This window comes from Oryctolagus cuniculus, chromosome 19, assembly GCF_964237555.1.
Source record: "Oryctolagus cuniculus chromosome 19, mOryCun1.1, whole genome shotgun sequence".
NCBI lineage: Eukaryota > Metazoa > Chordata > Mammalia > Lagomorpha > Leporidae > Oryctolagus > Oryctolagus cuniculus.
In genome coordinates this window covers 59,236,524-59,261,442 of record NC_091450.1, presented here as the reverse complement: position 1 = coordinate 59,261,442, position 24,919 = coordinate 59,236,524, and the positions used below count along the sequence as shown (strand labels likewise).

Here is a 24,919-nt window from a genome sequence, read left to right as displayed (position 1 = left end):
TGAGACTGTTTTATGGCCAAGTATGTGTTCAATCCTAGATGAAGTTCAATGTACTGTTGAGAAGAGTAGGATGAAAAGTTCTCTAGATATATGTTAGATCCACTTGGTCTGTAGTGTCGATTAAATCTACTGTTTCCTTGTTGATTTTATGTCTGGTTGATCTGTCCATTACTGAAAGTGGGGTGTTGAAGTCCCTCATTACTATTGTATTGGAGGCTAAGAGTCCTTTTAAATCTCTCAAAATAACGTTTAAATAGCCATATACCCTGTAATTAGGTGCATACATGTTTATAAGAGTTATATCTTTCTGTTGAATTGATCCCTTAATCATTATGTAGTGCCCTTCTTTGTTTATTTTAATAGTTATTGTGTTAAACTCTGTTTTTTCTGATATTATGATGGCTACACCAGCTCTTTTTTGTTTTTTGTTGGCATGGACTATTTTGTTGGCATGGAATATCTTTTTCCATCCTTTCACTTTCAGTCTACATTTTCTTTGTTGGTGAGATGTGTTTCTTGTAGGCAGCAAATAGATGTGTTTTTTTTTTATTTGACAGATATAGTTAGAGACAGAGAGAAAGGTCTTTCTTCCGTTGGTTCTCCCCCAGATGGCCGCTATGGCCAGAGCTACGCTGATCCGAAGCCAGGAGCCAATTGCTTCTTCCTGGTCTCCCACGCGAGTGCAGGTGCCCAAGCACTTTGGCCATCCTCCACTGCCTTCCCAGGCCACAGTAGAGAGCTGGACTGGAAGAGGAGCAACCGGGATTAAAACCCGGCACCCATATGGGATGCCAGTGCCGCAGGCGGAGGATTAACCCAGTGGGCCATGGCTTCGGCCCTGGGTTTTGTTTTTTAATCCACTCAGCCAGTCTGTGTCTTTTCACTGGGGAGTTTAGCCCATTTACATGCAAGGTGAGTATTGATAAGTGATGACTTTGCCCTGCCATTTTTCCAAAAATATTCCTATTTTTTTTACATTGTGTTTCCTTTGAGCTTTTACTGGGAGCTTTGCTTCCTTTACTTTCTTCATAGTGATGGCCATGTTTCTGTGTGTGTGCGTCTGCAACACACCCTTAAGCATCCTTTGTAGGGCAGCATGGGTGGTGATAAACTCTTACAGTTTCTGTTTGTCATAGAAGGTCTTTATTTCACCTTCATTGATAAATGAGAGCTTTGTAAGGTATAATATTCTGGTATGACAGTTTTTTCTCTTAAGACTTGGACTGTATCTTACCATTCTCTCCTAGCCTACAAGCTTTCTGATGGGAAGTCCACTGTGAGTCTAATTGGAGATCCTCTGAAAGTAATCTGGCCCATTTTAGAATCTTCTCTTTATGTTTTCCTGTGCTGAGTTTGATTACAGTGTGTCATGGCAAGGATCTTTCCTGGTCACATCTATTAGGAGTTCTGTGTGCTTCCTGTAGTTGGATGTCCCTTTGGTTTTCCAAACTAGGGACAATTTCTGTGATTTTTTCACTAAAAGGGCCTTCTTGTCCTTTCTCTCTTTCCATACCTTCAGGAACTCCTAGGACCCGTATATTGGGTCTTTTTATAGTATCCTGTAGATTCCCAACAGGCGTTTTTGTTTTCTAATTTCCTCTTTTGAACTGTGTAGTTTATGGTGCTTGGCCTTCTATGCCGACATCTTTCTTCTGCTTCATCAATTCTGTTGTTAAGAGTCTCCACTGCATTTTTATTTGTTCTATTGAATTTTTCATTTCATTGAGATTTCTCTTTATGATCTCCATTTCATGGGAGAAATTTTTTTTTCATGTCCTGTATGGATTTCAGTAGTTTGTGCATTTCTTTTGATAACTTCTATGGCATCTTATTTTTTTCTTTTTGACAGGTAGAGTTATAGACAGTGAGAGAGAGACAGAAAGAAAGGTCTTTCTTCCATTGGTTCACTCCCCTATTGTCATCTGTGGCAGGCACTTCGCCAAACTGAAACCAGGAGCTCGGTTTTTTCTCCCAGTCTCCCAAGCACTTGGGCCACCTCCACTGCCCTCCCGGGCCACAGCAGAGAGCTGGACTGGAAGAGGAGCAACCGGGACTACTACCCGGTGCCCCAATTGGGACTAGAACCCGGGGTGCCGGTGCTGCAGGCAGAGGATTTGCCAAGTGAGCTACGATGCTGGCCTACTTCTTTGTAATCTTATGATCAATTTTTTGAATTCCATTTCTTTCATCTTTCTTCTGTCTCATCATCTTCACAATCTAGTATTGAAGTGTCATGTTCTTTGTTTTAAGGTTTGATTATTATTTATTTGAAAGCACTACAGAGAGAGAGAGAAGGAGAGGCAGAGAGAGAGAGGTCTTCTATCTGCTGGTCACTACCATGTTGTCTGCAATGGCTGGAGCTACGCTGATCTGCAGCCAGGAGCCAGGAGCTTCTTCTGGGGATCTCCCATGTGGCTGCAGGGGCCCAAGGACTTTGACCATATTGCACTGCTTTTCCAGGCCAGAGCAGAGAGCTGGATTGGAAGCGGCACAGCCAGGACTCGAACCAGTGCCCATATGGGACATTGGCACTACAAATGCAGCTTTGCCCACTATGTCACAGATCTGGCCCTGAAGTGCCATGTTGTTTTGGTGACATCATGTTGTCTTCCTATTCTTGTTTCTAGAATTGGTGCATATATTGTTTGGCATTTGTGAAGATACTTTTTGGTTTTCTCTTTCTCTTTTATCTTTGGACTATGATTGTGCAGATAAGTGGAAAGTCTACTTTTCAGTGAATATCCAGAGGCTTGTAGTGGGTGTGGCCAGAGAGCTCTGCTCACTTCTCCAGGGATAAGGGCATGCCCAAGGTTACACCCAGCTTTGTTGTGGCAAATCTCTCTCTCTTTCTCTTTCTCTCTCTCTCTCTCTCTCTCTCTCTCTCTCTCATCAGAAGGGAATTTATTCCGTGCAGCTGAGATCTTCTACTCACTGGAGACCAGTGCCTGAGTGCTAGCCCAAGTTTGTTACATTTATTCGTCTGTCCCAAGGGTCACACAAAGGATCTGTGCATTCCTCAGTGTAAGATCAGTTTCCCTAACAGTATCTCTAACAGGTAACCAGGAAACTGGCATATGGAGTCTCCCTCTGTAACTGCTCAAAGTCCTAGCCACACTGTGAGTCCTCCCACACACCCTCAGTTTTTTTCCCTGTCCAAGTACAGAAGCCTCACACAGTCACAAGCTCCCAGCCCACTGTTAGTTCTCCCCAGCAGAATCAAAAGTCTCCACTTGGCTGATTGATGGGTAGAGACATGAGCTGGCTCACCTGTGATGTATATTCAAAATCACACCCCTTTACTGACATGTTACAGGACGCTGTTGTAAAGTGATTGGGGAGAGAGAAACGTGTCCATCCCATTCTTTTTCTTTTTTTCCTCTAGTTTGGCTAGTACAGTATCTCCCATGTGGCTCGAAGCCTGGTTCCCTCTAGACTCTTCCAGCAGCTTTTTCACCAGTGGCTGGTCTGCTGTGGTCTTGTCTCACTTCACTTTCCAATGCTGGCGTCTATGCCTGTCACATAGATCCACCCTGTCTCTCTAATTTTGGTAGAGTTCCCTCTGCCGGATTACCCTCTCCACTTTTTATTTATTTATTTATTTATTGACAGGCAGAGTGGATAGTGAGAGAGAGAGACAGAGAGAAAGGTCTTCTTTTTGCCATTGGTTCACCCTCCAATGGCTGCCGCAGCCAGCGCGCTGCGGCCAGCGCACCGCGCTGATCCGAAGCCAGGAGCCAGGTGCTTCTCTTGGTCTCCCATGGGGTGCAGGGCCCAAGCACTTGGGCCATCCTCCACTGCCTTCCCTGGCCACAGCAGAGAGCTGGCCTGGAAGAGGGGCAACTGGGACAGAATCCGGCACCCCGACCGGGACTAGAGCCCGGTGTGCTGGCGCCACTAGGTGGAGGATTAGCCTATTGAGCCGTGGCACCGGCCCCTCTCCACATTTTCTAAACTGTCATCTCCTGGGCTAGAGCAGTAAGCTCCCACCCTACTCCACCATATTGGAACCGCCTATGAGTTCTGTTAGTCTCTGAGTGGAGTCTTTTGGATCCTCTATATAGATAATCATGGCATCTGCAAATAGGGCTATTTTGGCTTCTTACTTCCTGATTTCTATCCCTTTGATTTCTTTTATTGCATAATGACGCTTGCTCAAACATACAGGACTGTATTGAATAGCAGTGATGTGAGAGGGAAGCAACTGTTTTCTGGTTCCAGATCTTAGTGGGAATGGTTACAACTTTTCCCATTCAGTAAGATGCTGGCCATTGGTTTGTTATAAATTGTCTTGCTTGTGTTGAGGAAAACTCGTTCTGTACCTGATTTGCTAATGATGATATAATCATATGGTTTTTGTTCTTCAGTCTCTTAATGTGGTGTATCACATTGCTTTGTGAATGTTCATAATCGCTGTGTACCAGGGATAGTACCCCCTTTGCCCGGATGAATGATCATTTCTTTTTTTTAACAGGCAGAGTGGACAGTGAGAGAGAGAGACAGAGAGAAAGGTCTTCCTTTGCCGTTGGTTCATCCTCCAATGGCTGCCCTGGCTGGCGCGCTGCAGCTGGTGCACCGCACTGATCCGATGGCAGGAGCCAGGTGCTTCTCCTGGTCTCCCATGGGGTGCAGGGCCCAAGCACTTAGGCCATCCTCCACTGCACTCCCAGGCCACAGCAGAGAGCTGGCCTAGAAGAGGGGCAACCGGGACAGAATCCGGCACCCTGACTGGGACTAGAACCCGGTGTGCTAGCGCCGCATGGTGAGGATTAGCCTAGTGAGCCACGGCGCCAGCCAGGATGAATGATCATTTCTTATATATTGTTGGATTCAATTGGCTAGTATTTTGAGGATGATTTTTGTGTGTGTTTATCAGGGACATTTGTGTGTACTTTCTCTGTTGTATCTTTTTCTGATTTAGGAATTAAGGTGATACTGTCTTCACAGAAGGAGTTTGGAAAGCTTCCCTCTCTTTCAGTTGTTTTGAATAGCTTGACAAGAATTGGAGTTAGTTCTTCTTTGAATGTCTAATAGAATTCAGCAGTGAAGCTGTCCAATCCTAGTTTTTTCTTTGTTGGGAGTGTCTTTATTACTGATACAATTTCTGTTTTGTTTATTGGTATGTTTGGTTTTTCTGGGTGTTCCTGGGTCAATTTTGGTGGGTTTTAAGTGTCCAGGAATCTTTTTCTTCTAGATTTCCTGATTTGTTGGGCTATAGCTCTTTGTAGTAATTCCTGATGAGAAGTCAGCTGTGAGTCTAATTGGAGATACTCTGAGAGTAATCTGACATTTCTCTTTTGCACATTTTCGAATATTTATGTTTTACTGTGGAGAATTTGACTACAATATGTTGTGGGGAAGGTCTTTTCTGGTCATGTATATTAAGAGTGCTGTATGGCCGGTGCCATGGCTCAATAGGCTAATCCTCCGCCTGTGGCACCGGCAGCCTGGGTTCTAGTCCCGGTTGCCCCTCTTCCAGTCCAGCTCTCTGCTGTGACCCGGGAGTACAGTGGAGGATGGCCCAAGTCCTTGGGCCCTGCACCCGCATGAGAGACCAGGGGAAGCACCTGGCTCCTGGCTTCATATCAGCACACTGTGCCAGCCACAGTGTGCCAGCTGCAGTGGCTATTGGGGGATGAACCTCAGAAAAAGGAAGACCTTTATATTTTTGGAGATAAATATATTTGTGGAGATACTTATTTTTTTCCCTGATGGCTTTTATCATTGGACTGTGTCTCTGTGGATTAGTGGAGTGTCTGCTGTTTCAATGTGCTACTTGTGATTAGGGAGCTCTGGTCACTGCTCCAGGGTGGGGCCAGTGTCCAGGGTGACACCCAAATGGAGCAAGTTAGATCTCTTCTTACTAATAGAAAAGAGGATATGGTCACTGCTGTTGGCATAATCACACCCTCACTCCTCTTTTCCAAGGTGAGAATAACCCAGGTGTTAGCCCTCAGTGGGTGCTGTTCTCATCTGTGGTTCTGTGGTTCTGCATGAATGGCACAAAGGGTCTGTGCAGTCTTCAGTGTGAGCACAGATCCTGCTGCAGTGACCCACCCCAGGCAGCCAGGGTGCTGAGCTTGTGGAGCTACACAGAGTAATCTCCCAGAAACGCAGCTACACCAGGCAGCCTCTCCTGCATGCATGGGTTCCCACAGTCTCAGTACCAGAGCTCCCATAGACACAGGGTGCAGAAGATCCACCCCACCCCACTAACCTGTTCTGTCCATGGAGAAGCTGAGAACTTTGGAGAGCCAGTTGCCTAGGGGTGCTCCACTTAGGCAGTTGAGCTCCAGAGCCTGCATTATGTTGAGAGGCTAAGGGCTCGCGATAGTCATAGGTGCATTTGCAGCCCCCTGTCAGTCTTTACACCCAGACTGAAAGTCAGTGGGGAACACAGATTTTTCCCTGTGGTGAAATCCTTGGTCATACATGTCCACAAGAGCTACTGGCCACAGCACTGCTTGTTTCACAATCATGCCTTCTCCCCACCAGTTTATGGACACTTAGAAGAGTCTCTGCAGCTAGTGATGATGTCGGAATGGCTCCTTCTCCCTGCCTGTTGCTGGGTGTGTGCACCTGGGCTGTTGCTACTTGAGACAAGATGACGCCATTTCCCTGACTCTTGCTGGGAGCCTGCACGAGAGCTGCTACAGCTACTAGCTACTTACATCCAACATGGTGCCTGCCCTCTCTGAGCTGCTAGTCAGGGTCTGTTGTGAGGGGATGGGGAGAATTGTCTCTCTTTTCTGCTGGGGTAGAGGATACCCTGTTACTCACAGGGTCCATGACACATACAAGACAGTCTGCTAGGCTGTCTCTGCAGCTATTTGAGCATTGGCATGGGCCACTGCAGTGTGATCTCACCTTGTTCTTCAGAGCCGGCACTTTCTCCAGCTCTCGGCTGCTGGGTCTTGTGTTGTATCAGTGCTTGTTGCAGCTTCCACACAGATCCACAGCATCTCTCCTCCTCTTACAGAATCTCCACTCTCCCCTGGGAATGCCCTTTCTCTGCCTTTTTTCCTATTTTATCCTAGCCTATAGCAGTCCTCCTTTTCCCTATTCCTCCATATGGAATCCCCTCTGAGGATTATCTGTTTTGTTTATCTTCTCAGAAAACCAATTTTTGATTTGTTGATCTTTTTTCTTTCATTTATTCATGCTCTGACATATATTATTTCTCATATCCTTTCCGGTTAAAGGTTGTGTTCTTATTTATCCCTGCACAGCTGGGACTCGAACCAGTACCCCCTATGGGATGTCAGCACTGCAGGTGGCGGCCTCATCTCCTATGCCATAGCGCTGGCCCCTGAACTGATTCTCAACAATATATTGTGAACTGAAAAAATATCATCAATGCAAACAGTGGTAAATTTTCACCAAAATCATTCACATGACTAGTGAACAGGACTAAAACAGTAGTCTTATTGCACCATGCATATGGCCAATCTTAGGATTCTCCCATTAGTATCTATATAGTTTCAGATTATTTTTGGGTTTCCAAGTAAAATATAATAGTAATATAAATTATGTTTACAGAATCATTTCATCTGTAGTATTTTATGGCATGTTTTACATGTTTTATAACATGTTTTTATAATTAAATACTCATTGAGGGTTCATAATCAGATGATTTGGGGTGCTGTTGCTAAATGATTGTGTCCCTCAATATGCATGTGCTGAACTGTAATACTCAGTGTCTTGTTATTTAGGAGCAAGGGTGCTCAGAGCTGACTGGATCATGAGGGCAGATCTGAGAATGCTATCACTGCCCTTGTGTTTTAAAAAAGGTTTTATTTACTTATTTGAGAGGCAGAGTTACAAACAGAGAGAGAAACAGAGAGAAAGGTCTTCCATCAGCTGGTTCACTCCCCAAATGGCCACAATGGCCAGAGCTGAGCCTATGTGAAGCCAGGAGCCAGGAGTTTATTCCAGGTGTCCCACATGCATGCAGGGGCCCTAGGACTAGGGGCATCTTCCACTGCTTTCCCAGGCTGTAGCAGAGAGTTGGATCAGAAGTGGAGCAGCTGGTACTCAAACCCGTGACAATATGGGATGCCAGGCCTGAAGGTGGCTTTACCCACTACACCACAGCACCCTTTTAAGAATGGCTTGATGGAGCAGCTTGTTTACCCTTTTGCGATTCTGCCACATGAGAGCACACAGACATTAGTGAGCAAAGCTTCCCCAGACACTGAGTCCCCCTAACACTGTGATCTTAGACTTAACAGCCTCCAAAACAGTGAGTAATAAATCCCTGTTGTTTATAAACTTCCCAGTGTAATGTGTTTTCTTACAGCATCCCAAATGGACTAAGATGGAGTAAATAATCATAAAAGTTTAGAAATGGGTGGTATTGAGGCACAGCAGGTTAATCTGACATTTGGGTTTTCAGCATCCTACATCAACCTGCCTGTTGTGAGTCCTAGCTCCCCCATGTCCAATTCAGTTTCCTGGTAATTCCCCTGGGAGGCAACAAACAATGGCCCAAGTGGATGGTTCCTGCCACCTACTTGGAGACAGAGATGTAGTTCCTGGCTCCTGGCTTCTGCCTGGCCCAGTCCTGGCTGTTGGGGGCATTTGAGGAGTAAGTCAGCAGGTAGAAGATCTCTCTTTGTGTCTCTGTCATTCTGCCTGTCAAATGAATACATAAATCTTATGAAAAACATCATTGATGGCATGACTTTGGTAAATGCTTCATCAAGTAAGAATTTAAGGAGTAAAACATGGGGCTGGCACTGTGGTATCACATACAAGCTCTGGTTCAAATCCTGGCTGTTCTAACTCTGATCCATCTCTCTGCTAAGGTATCTGGGATAGTAGCAGAGGATGGCCCATGTGCTTGGGCCTCTGCACCTTGTGGGTGACATGGAAGAAGCTCTTGGCTCCTGGCTTCATCCTGACTGAACCCTGGCTGTTGTGGCCATTTGTGGAGTGAAGTGAGCAGATGGAAGATCTCTTTCTCTCTATCTCTCCCTCTCTCTGTATTTAACTGTGCCTTTCAAGTAAGTAAAGTAAATAAAGTAAATCATTTTTTCAAAAAAGGGTCAAAAGAAAAACCAGAAACTCTAGTTCCCTAGTTTAGTGGGAAATAAGCAACAGGTATAAACCGCTGAATGGAAAATGACCATTTTACCCATATACCATAAATTTTAAAGTAATCACAGATCATTAAAACTATACTAGTGTAATGTTCTTCTTTATTTTTGCATTATTTTTGAAATAATTTTTCATGTATTTCATCGGTACTGTTCCAGGAAGCCAGCCACATTCTTCTCTCCCTCTTCCCCTCCCTCCCATGTCTCTCTTCTTTTCATTATTTTTACGAGGTATAGTTTTAATCCACTTTATTATTCGCAGTCTTAATTCACCACTAAACATAGTATTCAACAAGGAAAGGTAGGAAGACCACAATTCCACAAGAGTAGTATAATTTTCTTAACCATAGGTTTGACAAGGTTATAAAGCAAAGTTTTGTGGATTTACATTTTAAGCAATAGTGATAGACACAAACATCCTTTATGTTTTTGTGTTTTGATTTTAAAAATGTTAGCTTCCACATACAAGGGAATACATGTGATATTTGTATTTCTCTGGCTGATTTCACTAACTGATGTCCTAAGTTGCATCCAGTGTTGTTTTTTTTTTTTTAATTTTTTGACAGGCAGAGTCAGACAGTGAGAGAGAGAGACAGAGAGAGAGTTACAGACAGTGAGAGAGAGTGACAGTGAGAAAGGTCTTCTTCCATTGGTTCACTCCCCTAATGGCCACCTCAGCCAGGGCTGGGCTGATCCGAAGCCAGGAACCGGCATGCTTCCTCCCTGTCTTCCATGTGAGTGCAGGGACCCAAGCACTTTGGCCATTCTCCACTGCACTCCCGGGCCACAGCAGAGAGCTGGACTGGAAGAGGAGCAACCAGGATTAGTACCCAGCACCCCAGCCAGGACTAGAACATGGGGTGCCGGCGCCACAGGTGGAGGATTAGCCAAGTGAGCCTTGGTGCCGGCCAAGTGTTGCTATTTTTTATACCTGAATAAAAATTCCATTATAGATATATACATATTTTCCTTATCCATTATCTTGCTGTGTCTGTTGTGAACAGTGCTGCAGTAAACACGGTGGTGGAGGTATCACTTTGATACATGATGCTAATACCTTATATGTATAAACCCAGTGGGATTGCAGGATCATATGGCAAATTTCCTTCTGGTTTCTTAAGAAATCTCCATACTATTTTCCACGGTCTTTGAACTAATTACATTCCCACAGATGGTGTACCAGAGTTCCCCGTTTTTCACATCCTCTAATTTGTTATTCTATATCTTGATTTTAACAATTAAGAAAAGGTGGTGATTTCTCATTGCAGTTTTGCTATGTATTTCCCTGTTGGCTAGTGATGTAGAGCATTTTTTCCAAGATTTGTTGGACATTTGTATTTCCTTAGAGAACTGTTTGTTGAGTTCCTTTGGCCGTTTCTTAACTGGCTGTTTGTCTTTTTGTTATTTTTGTTCTCTTTTTTAAGTTGCTGGTGTACTCTGATTATTAATTCTTTATCACAAATACTTTTCCTCATTCTGTTGGATGTCTCTTCATTCTGTTGTGGTTTCCTTTGCTGTGCAGAAGCTTTTGACTTGCATATAATGCCATTTGTTTAGTGTTGATTTTGTTGCCTGTGCCTTGAGGGCCTTGTCTAAGAAGTCATCCCCTCTCCAGTGCCTTGGAGCATTTCTTCTGCAGTTGCATCCAAAAGCTTCATAGTCTCAGTTCTTAAATTTCGGTCTCTGACCTATCATTTTTGTTTATGAATTAAATAGATTCTTTCCCTTGATCAGTTAATGCTCATCAGCACTTTTTTAGAGGAAAGTGGCTTGATGAATGCATCAAAGAAATGTATATACAAGATCATTCTACTTTGCTCTTTCATAAAAATTGGCTTTAGTGCTGTACATAATTTTCATCAACAAGGTAGGAAACGCATCCATAACAAAATCCCTTGTGATGTTACTTTATCATTGCTAAAGACAATATGACTTTGGTAAAGAATATAGGAGTTTTACAGAAATTAATTGTATGTTCAAAACCTCCACTTCATGCATTTAATGTATTTTAGAGGGAGATACATAGTTATCAGACTATATGACTTCTGTCAAGGGAATTTTCCAATTTACATTCCTCTTATTTTGTTTTACTTCCATATATTTTTGTTTCTTCAAGTTTATCAGTAGATCATGTTTCTTAAATAGAAATACCTGAAGTAGACAGGCATTAAGACCAGATTCAATTTACAGCAGAAATATTAGGCTTCAGTCTGTTTCAAGCAAATGTATTTCATACATCCATGTAACCGCCCATTCAGTTTCATTGTCTACAACACTAGTGGGTAAAATACACTGGAGCCAAAATAATATAATTGAGCTCTGTTTGTCCCATGGCTGGGTGAATACTGTTACAGCTTTTTTTCCTCTGCACAATTATTGTAACAATTCTCTGAAAGGCAGATAAGTAGAAAAATGTGACTAGAGAGCCTCAAACAAAGAGCTATTCAAAGGTATCCAGACCAAGAGAATTAATTCAGAAAAAATACATGAGCAAAGTTCCCAGATAAACCATAGGAACCATAAATAAAGGAAAAGAAAAATGATTATACTAACTAAGGAAGTACAGTAAGTATCTTATTACATATGAAAGATTACTGGTTTCCCTACAGAGTCTAAAAACATGATTATAAAAGTATCTTGTTTGGCCAGTGCCGCGCCTCACTAGGCTAATCCTCCGCCTTTCAGCGCCAGCACACTGGGTTCTAGTCCCGGTCAGGGCACCGGATTCTGTCCGGGTTGCCCCTCTTCCAGGCCAGCTCTCTGCTGTGGCCAGGGAGTGCAGTGGAGGATGGCCCAAGTTCTTGGGCCCTGCACTCCATGGGAGACCAGGATAAGTACCTGGCTCCTGCCATCGGATCAGCGCCGTGCGCCGGCCGCATGCTCCGGCCGTGGTGGCCATTGGGGGTGAACCAATGATTAAATTTATTCCTATTAATGCTAATTTTTTGGTTATTGTAAATGTGATTTTTTTATTTCTCTGTGAATCCATCATTAATATGTAAAAAGGCAGCTATTTTTGTCTATTTATTTGTATGTAAATTTTACTGAATTGGTTCATCAGTTCAAGTAGCATTTTGGTGGAATGTTTGTGTTCTTCCAGGAACAACATGTCATCTGAAACATTAATTATTTGACTTGTTCTTTTCTAATGTTAATGCCTTTTATTTTGTTCTTCTCTCTAATTGCTCTTCTGAAAATTTATGGTACTGTATTCAGTTAGAGTGGTGAAAGTGGACATCTTTGTGTTTTTACAGATTTTGACAGAATGCTTTCATCATTTCCTCATTCAGTATGATATTGGCTGTTAGTTTGTCAAATATAACCTTTATGATTTTCAGGAGTAATCCTTCTTTTCTCTATTCATTTGACAGGTAGAGTTACAGACAGTGAGAGAGAGAGAGACAGAGAGAAAGGTCTTCCTTCCATCGGTTCATTCCCCAAATGGCCGACACGGCCTGCACTGTGCAAAGCCAAAGCCAAGAGCCAGGTGCCTCCCCCTAGTGTCCCACGTGGGTGCAGGGGCCCAAGCACTTGGGCCATCCCCCACTGCCCTCCCGGGCAACAGCAGAGAGCTGGTCTGGAAAAGGAGCAACCGGGACTAGAACCTGGCACCCATATGGGATGTTGGTGCCGGAGGTGGCGGATTAATCAGGTGAACCACGGCACTGGCCCCCGGGCATATTCCTTCTATATCTAATTTGTGGAGGCATTTTTTTGTACCATCAAAGGGTAATAAATCATACCCAATGCTTTCTCTGTATCTAATGAGAGTATGGTTTTTATTCTTCCATTATGTTGATTGATTTATGATGTTTGTTGTTTTGCGGATGTGGAACCACAATGGCTTTTCTGGGATAAATTGCAGTTGATAGTTATGTATGAGTTTTTTTGATGTTTTGAATTGTTTGTCTAGCACTTTGTCGAGAATCTTTGCATCTGTGTTCTACAAGGATATAGGCCTGTAGTCTTCTTTCCCTTTTGTGTCTTTGTTTTTGGTGTCCAAGTGATGTTGGCCTCCTAAAAAGAGTTTGGCAGCATTCCATCCTGTTCAGTGTTTTCAAATACTTTGAAAAGTGTTGGAGTTTGTCTTTAAATGTTTTGTGGAATTTGATAGTAAAACCACCAAGTCCTGGGCTTTTCATTGATGGAAGAATTTTGATTACTGCTACAATCCCATTACTTTTTATGAGTCTGCTAGATTGTCTTTATCATCTGGATTTAATTTAGTAAGTTATTTGTATTTACAAACTTCTCCATTTCTCCGAGGTGTTCCAGTTTATTAGCATATAGTATTGAATGGCAATGTTTTGAAGCCTTGTATTTCAGTAGTGTTGGTTATAATGTCTGTTTTTTCATCTAATCTTATTTATTTGAAGTTTTGAGGGTTTTTCTCTCTTTTTTTCTTTGTCAGTCTTGTTAGCAGATTATCTATTTTTTAAAAATCTTATGTAAGGTAAACAGATTTCATGTACTTGCCATATACATATTCAGGAACATTGATTCTTCGCACCCAACATTTCCTGTATCCCATGCTTCCATACTTCTTCCTCCTCCCTCTCCCATTTCCACTGTTAATTCTTACAGATATCTCTTTTCAGTTAACTTTATACTCATAGTATTAACTATACACTAAGTAAAAAGTTCAACAAATAGTCTGAAGAAAATAAATTGTTCCTCAAAGTGAGACAAGGCTTGTAAAAAAGCATCATATCTCAAAATGCCCATTTCACTCCTACACATTATTACGTGTTAAGTACTCTGTTAGTTAACACAGATCAGGGACAGCATATAGTATTTTTCTTTTTGAGACTAGGTTATTTCACTAAGTATAATGGTTTCCAGTTGCATCCATTTTGTTGCAAAAGACAGTATTCCATTTTTTCCTGGTAAATAGTATTCCATGATGTATATATACCACAATTACTTTTTTTCAAAAGTTATTTATTTCAGAGGCAGAGTAAGAGAGAGGGAGAGACAGAATGAGAGGTCTTCTATCTTAGAATGAGAGGTCTTCCATCTGGTTACTCCCTAAATATCTGCAATGGCTAGAACTGGGCTGTTGTGGCCGGTGCTGCGGCTCACTAGGCTAATCCTCTGCCTGTGGCGACCACACTCCGGTTTCTAGTCCCGATTGGGGCGCCAGTTCTGTCCTGGTGGCTCCTCTTCCAGTCCAGCTCTCTGCTTTGGCCAAGGAAGGCAGTGGAGGATAGCTCAAGTGATTGAGCCCTGCACCCATGTGGAAGACCAGGAGGAAGCACCTGACTCCTGGCTTCGGATCGGCGAAGTGTGCCAGCCATAGCAGCCATTTGGGGAGTGAACCAACGGAAGGAAGACCTATCTCTCGGTCTCTCTCTCTCACTGTCTAACTCTGCCTACCAAAACAAAACAAAAAAAGAACTGTGCTGTTCCGAAGCCAGGGGCCAGGAGCTTCTTCTTGGGTCTCCCAAGGTCTTGGGCCATCTTCCACTGTTTTCCTAGGCCATCATCAGGGAACATCCAGGCTTAAAACTGGCACCACTATGGGATGCTGGTGCAACAGACTGAGACTTATCCCACTTTGCCATGATGCCTGCCCCCATGATTTTTTTAATCTGGTCATCATTTGACAGACATGTGGGAATGGTCCTCAGAGACGGGTAAGACACTCAGCATCCTGTACCAACCTAAGACAGGGCTCTAGGCCAAGCTGCCAGAGTTACCAATGACGGGTAAGGGCAGAGATGGCTGAGGGCAACCTAAGACAGAGGCCATTCTCAATAAAATAAAAAAGGGGGAGATGTAGGCAGCCTTTGGACAAATCAGGGCCAATCTTGGCTTGTGGAATTCCTAGGATAAGAAAGTCACATACTCCCATCCTGAAGGAGGATGATAATCAAGAACATCCTGTTAAAATTATCTGTGCTACCAGAGGCCCCGATAAGTTGCTTATGTATGTTATTGTCCTTTGTGCTTCTTTGTTCTGCAGCTGGATAAGTATAAATACCGCTGAGACTTTAGAATAAACGAGCCTTGATCAGCCTTGTTGTCTTGGCTCTGTTCTCTGTGCCCTTGTCCCTCTTTTCAGTCCCACTCCCTCCTTCAGGTTCCGTATGACTGGTGCGGCAGGCCTGCACACTCAGCTCTGTGGGCATTTGGAGAGTTACACATTAGATGAAAGTTCTCTCTTCTATTTGCCTTTCAAATAAAATAATTAATTAAAAATTTTAGAAAAATAAAAATACTAAAATGGGTATGTTAAAAATCCTAACACCTGGTACCTCAGAATTGTGTTGGGTTTTGAAAGCATCCGAAGGTCTTTGGCTTGATTTAAGCTTGTAATATCCGCAAAGGGGGCTGCTTATTGCAGCAGTCACCTTGCAAATATAACTACTCTGATGTTTTCTGAGTCTTTTTGCAGGTGGAAAATCCAAAAAGCAGGGCATTTAAAAAAATTTTTGTTATTAATATAAAGATAACAGATTTCATGTATTTCATAGGTACAATTCTTTTTTAGAAAAGATTTATTTATTTGTAAGATTTATTTTATTTCTTTGAAAGACAGAGTTACAGAGAATGGTAGAGACAGAGAGAAGATCTTCCACCCACTTGTTCACTTCCCAGATGGCTGTAATGGTCAGAGGTGTGCTTATCTGGAGCCAGGAGTTTCTTCTGGGTCTCCCACGTGGGTGCTGGGGCCCAAGGACTTGGGCCATCTTCTACTGCTTTCCCAGGCCATAGCAGAGAGCTGGATCGGAAGAGGAGCATCTGGGATTAGAACCAATGTCCATACGGGATGCCGTCGCTTCAGCCCAGGGCTTTAACCCACTGTGCCATAGCGCCAGCCCTATTTATTTATTTATGTCAGAGTTAGAGAGAGAGAGAGACCAAGAGAGAATCTTATTTTTTTAAGATTTTATTTATTTCAGAGATGGAGTTTCAGACAAAAGGAGTGAGAGACAGAGAGGTCTTCCATCCGCTGGTTCACTCCCCCCAAATGGCTGCAGTGGCTGAAGCTGCGCTGATCTGATCTGAAGCCAGGAGCCAGGAGCTTCTTCCAGGTCTCCTACATTGGTCCGGGGGCCCAAGCATTTGGGCCATCATCTACTCTTTTCCCATACCATCAGCAGGGAGCTGAATCAGAAATGGAGCAGCCATTGGGACCATCTGGTGAGTGAACCAGCGGATGGAAGACCTCTTTCTCTCTCTGCCTCTCCTTCTCTCTTTGTGTAACTTTAACTGTCAAATAAATTTTAAAAATCTTTTAAAAAAGACTACATATAGCCAAAGACAACACACTTTTGCTTTCTTCTTACATTTTATTCAATTCTTAATTATTTTTGTATTTGAGGGACAGAGAGTCTAGTAGTGGTGGGGAGGAGAGAGAGAGAGAGAATTTCTCATCAGCTGTCTGAGTGCTAATCTGCTTCCCGACCAGCATCACCTATTGTGCATCCCAGAGGCAGCCAGTAATGGCTCAGGTACTTGGATCTCTCACTCCTCTCACATGAGAGGCCTAATTCCTGTCTCCTGGCTTTCAGCATGACTTCAGCATGGCTGTTGTAAGCATTTGGAGAGTGAACTAGCAGATGGAAGATTTTGCTATGTGTCTGTATCAGATAAAGTGAACATTTTTAACTTAGAAAAAATTTCTTGGCAAATAGGTAATATGAAAAAAATGCAGAGATTTGAAATATTTTTGTGCCAAAATAAATTATTTTTTATTCCACTTCCTGCAAGTTTTTAAAATTATTTTTATTGTTTAGTGTTTACTTATTTGAGAGGCAGAGAAAGAGAGTCAAGTGCCTCTGTGCTGGTTCACTCCCCAAATGCCCAGGAGTTGGAAACTCCATCCAGGTCTCCCACATAGGTGGTGGGAACCCAGTTACTTGAGCCACCACTGCTGCTCCCAGAGTGCGCCTTAGCAAGAGGTTGGAGTTGGGTATTGAACCCTGGCACTAGGGGACGCCAGTATACCCTTAACTGTTAGGTCAAGCACCCATGCCTCTATTATCTTCTTGAAGTACCCTTGTTTGGTCCTGATTACACTATCTTCCTCTAGTCTCTTCAAAATTTAAATTCATCAAAGCACTATTCCCATCATAACACTTTTCTGTTACATAATGCACTAATTTAAAAATTGTGTTTGGAGTTAAAAATTGTCCAGTTTCACTGCTTATTAAACTTCATGACCTTGGGCAAGTTGTTTAACCCACTAGGCCTGTTTCCCCCTCATCTGTTACATCCGCATGATAATGAGATCTACTGTTGATGGTAATGAGGATGAAATATAGCCAACCATGTAAAGGGCTTAGCATCGCGCCTTGTGTTCAGAATGCTGTAAATGTTAGCACTTGTGGTTCTTACTGTCTTTCTCCAGTCTTCTATGTAATATAAGCCTTCTACTCCAATAAAGCTGGATCTATTTTTTAATGACCCCTTGATTTATTTTTCTATTGACTCCTATCCTCTAAGACTCTCCTCTCTTGCTGCTATAATTCATATTCTCTTTTCTGTGTTGCCAATATCACTTCTTATCTACCCATTACACTTGAGTTTATGGGGTCAGGTGTTCTCAGGCTGCTCTTACACAAATAGGAATCTCACTTTCCTGACCAGCTTGGTAACTTTCCATAGGTTGGGAACCATATTTTTGCGTTTTTAAAGATTTATTTATTTGAAAGGCAGAGTTATAGGCAGACAGAAGCGGGGGGAGTGGGAGGTATTTTCCATCCACTAGTACACTCCAAATGGCCACAATGGCTAGGGCTGGGGCAAGCCAAAACTGGGAACCTGGATCTTCATCTGGGTTTCCCACATGGGTGCCAGAGGCCTGAGAACTTGGACCATCTTCTGCTGCTTTCTCAGGTGCATTAGCAGTGAACTGGAGCAGAAATGGAGCAGATGTGATATACATGTTATTTTATTAAAAATAGTGTTTTATTTAAGATCTTTTGGTGGAATCTGTTTCACACCCCATGGAATCATGCCAACTGCAAACAAGGATATTTTTATTTTCTTTTTTCCAATGGCATGTTTTTGATTTCCTTGCCTTGCCTAATCGCTCTGGCTAAGACGTCAAGTTTCTTTTTTTTTATTTGACAGGTAGAGTTATAGACAGTGAGAAAGAAAGAGAGAAAGGTCTTCCTTCCATTGGTTCACTCCCCTAATGGCCGCTATGGCTGGCGCTGCAGTGATCTGAAGCCGGGAGCCGGGTGCTTCCTCCCAGACCCCCCCATGTGGGTGCAGAGCCCAAGTACTTGGGCCATCCTCCACTGCCTTCCCAGGCCGCAGCAGAGAGCTGGACTGGAAGAGGAGCAAGCAGGACTAGTACCTGGCACCCCAACCAGGACTAGAACCCGGGGTGCCGGCACTGCAGGCAGATTAGTCAAGTCAGCCACAGCACCATCCAAGACATCTAGTTTCCTATTGAATCAGACCAGTCAGAGTACTCTCTGCCCACTGTTATCTTTATCTGGTCAAAGATGTTAGAGGAATGTTTTTGAATTCCCCATTTCATATGATATTGGCTGTGGGTTTGTCATGTATGGGTTTATTAAGTTGAGAAATTTTTTCCATATGCATGTGTTCATGATTTTAATCATGACTGGATTTTATATTTTATGAATCCTGAAAGCTTTGTGGGGAAAATGTGCTAATAATCTAATCGGGGTTTCCCTTAAAAGGGACCACTTGCTTTTCTGATTCAATTCTGTTTCTTTGTGTTGTTCTTTTGAGTACAAATATAAGGTGACAGAAATTTCTCTGGTAACTTCTCATACACTTTTGGGGCCTTCTATACATCAGTGTCCGTATATTTCTCCAGCATGGGGAAGTTTTCAGCTATTACCTCCCTGTCCTGGTTCTTCTTCTCTCCCTCAGCGACTGTGGAAATTTGAATACTTGGTTATGTTGTGTTCCCCTGGTCTCAGGAGGCCATCTTTTTGGTTCCTTTTGTCTGACTGGTATATTTAAAAAGGCTCTTCTTTGAGTTCAGGTATTCTTTGTTTTGCTCAGTATAGTCTGTTGTCGATATTGGTAACTTATTTCACTTAATCACTTCATGTTTTGTAAGATTTTTCTTCAGTTCTTGTTCAAGGTCTCTGTCTCTGTTGAAGTTTTCATTCATTGATGTCATTCATCACTTGCATAACATTCAGGTAACTGTCCATATTCTCTTGTGTCTCTCTGAGTATCCTCATGAAGCCCGTCTTTTGAATTCTTTATCTGGCATTTTATGCACCACCTTCTTTGTGGTCAGCCATTATAGTGTTGTTATATTCTTTTTGGTAGCATATTGTTTAATTTTCACTCTTCTGTCCCTATGTTGATTGTTACACATCTGGTAGATCAGTTTTTTTGTATCATTTTTAAGGGATGGTTTTCAAGGATTGAAAGATTTTTCCTGAATGTCTGTCTTTAGGTATTGACTTTGTAGCATGTTTTGTCTCTGTTTCAAGTTAAAAATCATAATGGCCTCTCCCTATAGCTTATTTTTGCTGTGGTTCACTCCAGTAGCATCAAGGGTGTGGGTATTTCTGGGGTCCATTGGAGTTGCTTGGCCCCGTGGTATGGAGTCCCTCAGCCACCACTAGAGTAAGGGAACAGAGATGCAGAAATGACATTCTTTCTGGAAGCACACCTGGCTGGCTCTGTGAATGGGCCCAGTGATGGCTCACCACCCATCACCCAAATGTGATACAAGAAATGCTAGAGATCACTGGTTCTGGGAGCAGGCCAAGCTGATGCTCGGACAGCCTGGTTATGTGGCCTGAGCCATTGCCTGATGGGCCAGAGCCCCAGGAGTAGCAGTGAAGCCCATTAGATGGGGCAAGCAGACCCCTAGTCACTGCCAGAGGGTGGGGCTGGAGCTGCTGTATTGTATTTGATGCTGGGATTTGCAGGCCACAGGACCTCCAGAGGGGCAGAAGTGACAGGAGTAGTGCTGGTGCTGGGCGCTGATGATTTTTCTACTCTTAAAGAGAACCTGTTTATGTTTCTTGTGGTAAAATTCCGCAACTGTTTCCAAAACTCCACCTTGACCCCAATTTAAGAAGCCGAGAGACTTACAGAGAATGACTAATAACTGTTCACTTCCACTGAACTATGATCCACTGGGTGATTCCAACTATGCCAGAAATGGAAGCTGGGAGCTAAATCCAGGTCTCCCACTTGCATGGCAGTAATAGATCTCTGTGATTCGTCATCTGCTGACTCCCAGGGTCTTCGTTGGCAGAAAGCTGGATTCAAACTGAGGCACTGCATTGTGGGTGTCTCAATGGGTTTTCCAACTACAAGGCAAAATGCCCACACACAAAAATGTTTTTAACTGTCAAGGCAGGTCACCTCCAGCCTCCAGCATTTGGACAGTTACCATGGAAGTGTCCTTACCATTTGCTGCATTCAGCAGCTTCTCTCTTCCTGGTAAGCTGGTATTTCTTGTAGTGGCATATATTTCTCATGTTCAGGGACACTGTTTTCCTTATGACCTCAATTCTTGGGCTAATCTAAGAAGAGAATTGGTGTTTAGTATGTTGTACTATTTTCTTGTCTTTACAAGTGACTATTCCGTTATTTACATTTTGGAGCAGAAATTTGAAATTTCCTTTGAAATTACTTAAAAGAATAATTACCAATTAACAGATCTACCACTCCTTGGTGTTAGTAGATTCATATAATTGTGCAACCATCACTAGCGTTCTGTTGTAGAAATTTTTTAATGCCTTCCAAAGACCAGGGAATCCTCTTTGTAGTCATTCATTTCCCATTCATTGATCACCATGCCTGTAATTGAAACGAACAAAAATCTGGAAAACAGGTATCATCAAATTTGAATCATTAAATTTGAATTTTATTAGATTATGCCTTCATCCAGTCGATCATTACCCTACTTTTGAGATAACCAGTGGAGAGATCTCATTATATCTATTTGGAATAATTTAAGGAAACAAGCCATCTAATAGAGCAGAACAGAAAAACCTAAAGGAGAATGGTGGAGTAAAGTCATAGTGAATGTGTTTTCTTAAGTAGTATTTAGTGTGTTCCTTAGTCTCAGCCTGTCAGAGAGTGGTTGAAAATCAGCTGAGTATTAATAAGAGGACACTCTGAGCTCTGATAAAAGAGTAGTCCCATCTCATGTATTTGAACAGTGGAAGTAGCTATGTTTGATCTAAAGTAGCCTGAAATAGATAGTAGATTCTGGGTGATGAGTTACATTCTTGGGACAGGCAGCCTTGAGGAAGGGCTCTGCTGCCCTTGAACCCTCTGCGGTGCTGGGCCCTCCACTGCTCTAGGGGGCTCCCTGCATCCTGCCAGCCCCACTTGGGCTTCCTGTGACCTGCACTGCTCTGGGGGGCTCCCTGTGCCCTTCCAGCCCCCCTTGTGCTCCCTGCACCCTGCATAGCTCTGGGGGGCTCCCTACGCCCTGACAGCCCCCTCGGGCTCCCTGCACCCTGCACTGCTGTGGGGGGCTCCCTGCACCCTGCATAGCTCTGGGGAGCTCCCTGCATCCTGCCAGCCCCCTCATGCTCCCTGTACCCTGCACTGCTCTGGGGGGCTCCCTGCTGGCCTCCCCAGGCTCACTGCACTGCTCTGCGGGGGGGCTCCCTGTTCTGCTGACCCCATAGCACCTCCCTGCTCCACCTGCCCACTGATGCCGCAGCACAGAAGCAGAGCAACGGACCTTCCGCCCGCTGGTGCCCTCCCCGGATGTGTGTGGAGCTGGGCCAGGCTGGAGCCAGGGGCTCGTCTGAGTCTCCTGCGTGACCATGCCTGGGAGCACCCCAGGTGCATTAGCAGGAAGCTGCCTCAGAGCCGAGCAGCCGGGACTCAGGCCGGGCACGTGGGTGAGGGCGTCCGAGAGGCAGCCTCACCTGCTGTGTGCCGCGGTGCCTGCCCGGATCCCTTCCTGCCAACCGCTGTATGGGACTGACCTGTTTGGGTGGCTTTCTCGGTTGATATCCGTGGTACTGCAGAAGGACCTGGAAAGAAGTCAGGCTGTGGTGGAGTGGGCGGAGCCTCTGCCTGGAGTCCTGGCTGCACCTCCCCCATCTGGCCTAGGAGCAGTGAGGAAGCACCTGGCTCCTGGCTCTGGATCCACCCAGTTCTGGCCACCGTGGCCGTCTAGGGAGTGAAGCAGTGGATGGAAGATCTCTGTGTGTGTGTCTCTAACTCTGCCTCTCAATTTTAAATAAATAAAATATTGGAGCAGGCACACTGGGCTGGGCCTCTGCTCGTGGTACTGGCATCCCATGTGGACGAGAGTTCGAGTTCTGGTTGCTCCACTTCCGATCCGGCTCTCTGCTGTGGCCCGGAGGGCAGTGGAAGCACCCGCGTGGGGGACCGGGAGGGAGCCCCTGGCTCCTGATCAACGCGGCTCTGGCCATTGCAGCCATTTGGGGGGTGAACCAGTGGATGGAAGGCCTCTCTGTCTGTCTTTCCCTCTCACTGTCTGTAACGCTACCTCTCAAATAAATAAAATCTTTAAAAATAAATAAATAATTAAATATTAACAAAAGCTTAAAAATGCAATTAATCTATCTGAAAGACATACTTTCAGCAGGGAGAAACGGAGGGAAGGGGAGAGAAGGGGATGGAGAGAGCAAGAGTGGGAACAACACCACTTTAATTTTGAAGATATCATAAATAGTTTCACAGTCTGCATTGCAAGAACTCAGGAGCCTGGAGGAGCGACAATAGGTCCGTTACCTTCCCCAGGAATCCTCCCTCAGGAGGAAGAAAGGAGCTGAGTGAGGCTGAGGCTGTAACCTGCTGTTCTATGGGGCAGGAAGCCTGGCTTGTTTGTGCAGCATCTCCAGTAACATTGTTTCTATTCTCTCCATGTGTGCTCTGAGTGTTTCACCTTCAGAAGACAAACAGAGCAGCAGGCTGATGGTGGGCAGCACCACCAGAACTCAGTTTGCAAATGCTCAATTCCTCTAAAGGGACACCTTTATGCCTCTATTTTTGTTTTTGAACATACAAGTACATATGTGTGTGAGTGAATGTATACATGAGTGAGGGAGCCACAATCTGTTCAAGCCATGGCAGAGCTTGGAAATCATTTGGGACAGTGAGCTGAGCCTGCCTGGGCTAAGAGGAGCAGTTGACTCCTCTTACTGGACGTCTTTAATGGACAGGAACCAAGAGGAAATGAAAAAGGGGGTGGGAATGGGGGTGGAAATAGAGACTTCCGGGAGGATCAGTGCTTCTATACGTGTATTGAAACAATAGAAAACGCCTGAAGAGGACTGTGCTAATTTATCAAATCCTAAATACCGATCTCTACCACCAACTTAAGCCAAAAGCTTTTGGGGTCCTTTCTCTTTAACCAAGTAGAAAGTTTCTTGAGAAAACCAGCCTGGTGTGTCCCCAGCTGTGATTGGTCTAGAGCCTGCTCTGCCCTCAGGGGGGCCATTGTGATGTCATTCCAACTGCCTTAACAGTTCCCTGCTTGGGCTTGGTTCTGGTCAGTTGGCCCAGGAAGCTCTGTGGAGACTGCCTGAAGGATTGGACGACATCACTGGTTTTCCCTTGTCCTGTCATTTGTGGTGTTGTTTTGTGTCGTCTATTAGTTCTCTTTACTGTAGTGAATCTTTCAGGTTTTTTTTTTTTTTTGCTATTTTTTCAATTTCTCTCCCCCTCCCATTTTTACATTGTGTGCTTGTGTATTTTCTTTAAATATTTATTTATTAATTTTTTCTTTTTCTTTCACAGGCTAAATGTACTTGATGCTGTGTTCATTTGTCCTTCTTGTGTTTCCTCCATTTTCTGACTATTTTCTCATTTTTTTAATGCTTTGACTTAGATAAGACTGTTATAAGACTTATTGATTAGCATTGTTACCATAGTTACCATAGTTGGTGTTGCTTTCCTTCACCATTTTTAGTATTCTGTGTATTTTATAACTTTTAATTCTTAGTTTTGATAGTGTTAGTGATTAGTATACCATAGTTCATAGAGTTAGCATTCTCTATTAGAAATATTAGCATATTGAGTTGTCAATTTTGGTTACCATTTAGCTTGTTTGATTTCTGTTTGTTTCCCAGTTTTTGTTGTTACTTTAGGTGACTAGTAAGTGTTCCCAGTGTCAGAGTGCAGGGTGGGGGGTGGGGTGGGGATCCCACCATGGAAGGCCTCACCGCCTTCACCAGTGAGGAGGAGGTCCTGGATGGGTACCAGGTCCTCAGGGTCCTCGGCCAGGGCGGTTTTGGGCTGGTGATCCTGGCTTATCATTGGGAAAGCAGGACCCAGGTGGCTGTGAAGGTTGTGGAGAATGGTGGCCAGCACTCCTGCAGCTTCCAGCAGTTGTGCACAGAAGCAGAAATAATGAAGGGGCTGCATCACCCTCACATCACTCAACTACTGCAGGTCAGGCATACCACAGAGAGGGGCTACATTTTCATGGAGTGCGCAGTCAGGGGGGACCTTAGATGTTACATGGTAGAACGAGGGTACCTACTGGATGGAGAGATTCGTCAGCTATTTAAACAAATTCTATCTGCTGTGCATTACTGCCATTCGCAGCACGTGGTGCACAGGGATTTAAAGTTAGAAAACCTGCTTCTCGACGCCCACCTAAACATTAAGTTGAGCGATTTTGGTCTCAGCTGCAAACTGGCTGGTGGAGAGCGCCTAAAGAATCTGTGCGGGACCTTTGCCTACTGTGCGCCCGAGGAATTCTTAGGTGAGGAGTTCTGCGGGTACAAGGCTGATGGCTGGAGTGTGGGCGTGATCCTGTACGCCATGGTGGCAGGCTCACTGCCTTTTGTTGGAGAGGATTTTGTGGAGCTGCGGGCAGCCATCCTGTCTGGATACTACAGAATCCCCCACTATGGAAACCCAGAGCT

General features: G+C 44.0%; 2 protein-coding genes across 2 annotated transcripts in view; both read left to right on the top strand.

Moving 5' to 3' along the window:
• LOC103346492 (uncharacterized) overlaps window positions 1-24,919 on the top strand; it is a 149,414-nt gene that overhangs the window by 106,965 nt on the left and 17,530 nt on the right. Inside the window, exon 11 of the mRNA XM_070063799.1 lies at window positions 1-24,919. This exon is cut by the window's left edge and continues 8,242 nt beyond it; it is cut by the window's right edge and continues 17,530 nt beyond it. The gene's annotated coding sequence lies outside the window, so the exon portion shown is untranslated.
• Window positions 23,789-24,919, top strand: part of LOC127490233 (uncharacterized) — an 18,661-nt gene continuing 17,530 nt past the window's right edge. Inside the window, exon 1 of the mRNA XM_070063798.1 lies at window positions 23,789-24,919. This exon is cut by the window's right edge and continues 1,438 nt beyond it. Coding sequence (XP_069919899.1) covers window positions 24,198-24,919 — 722 coding nt within the window. The 5' untranslated portion in view covers window positions 23,789-24,197.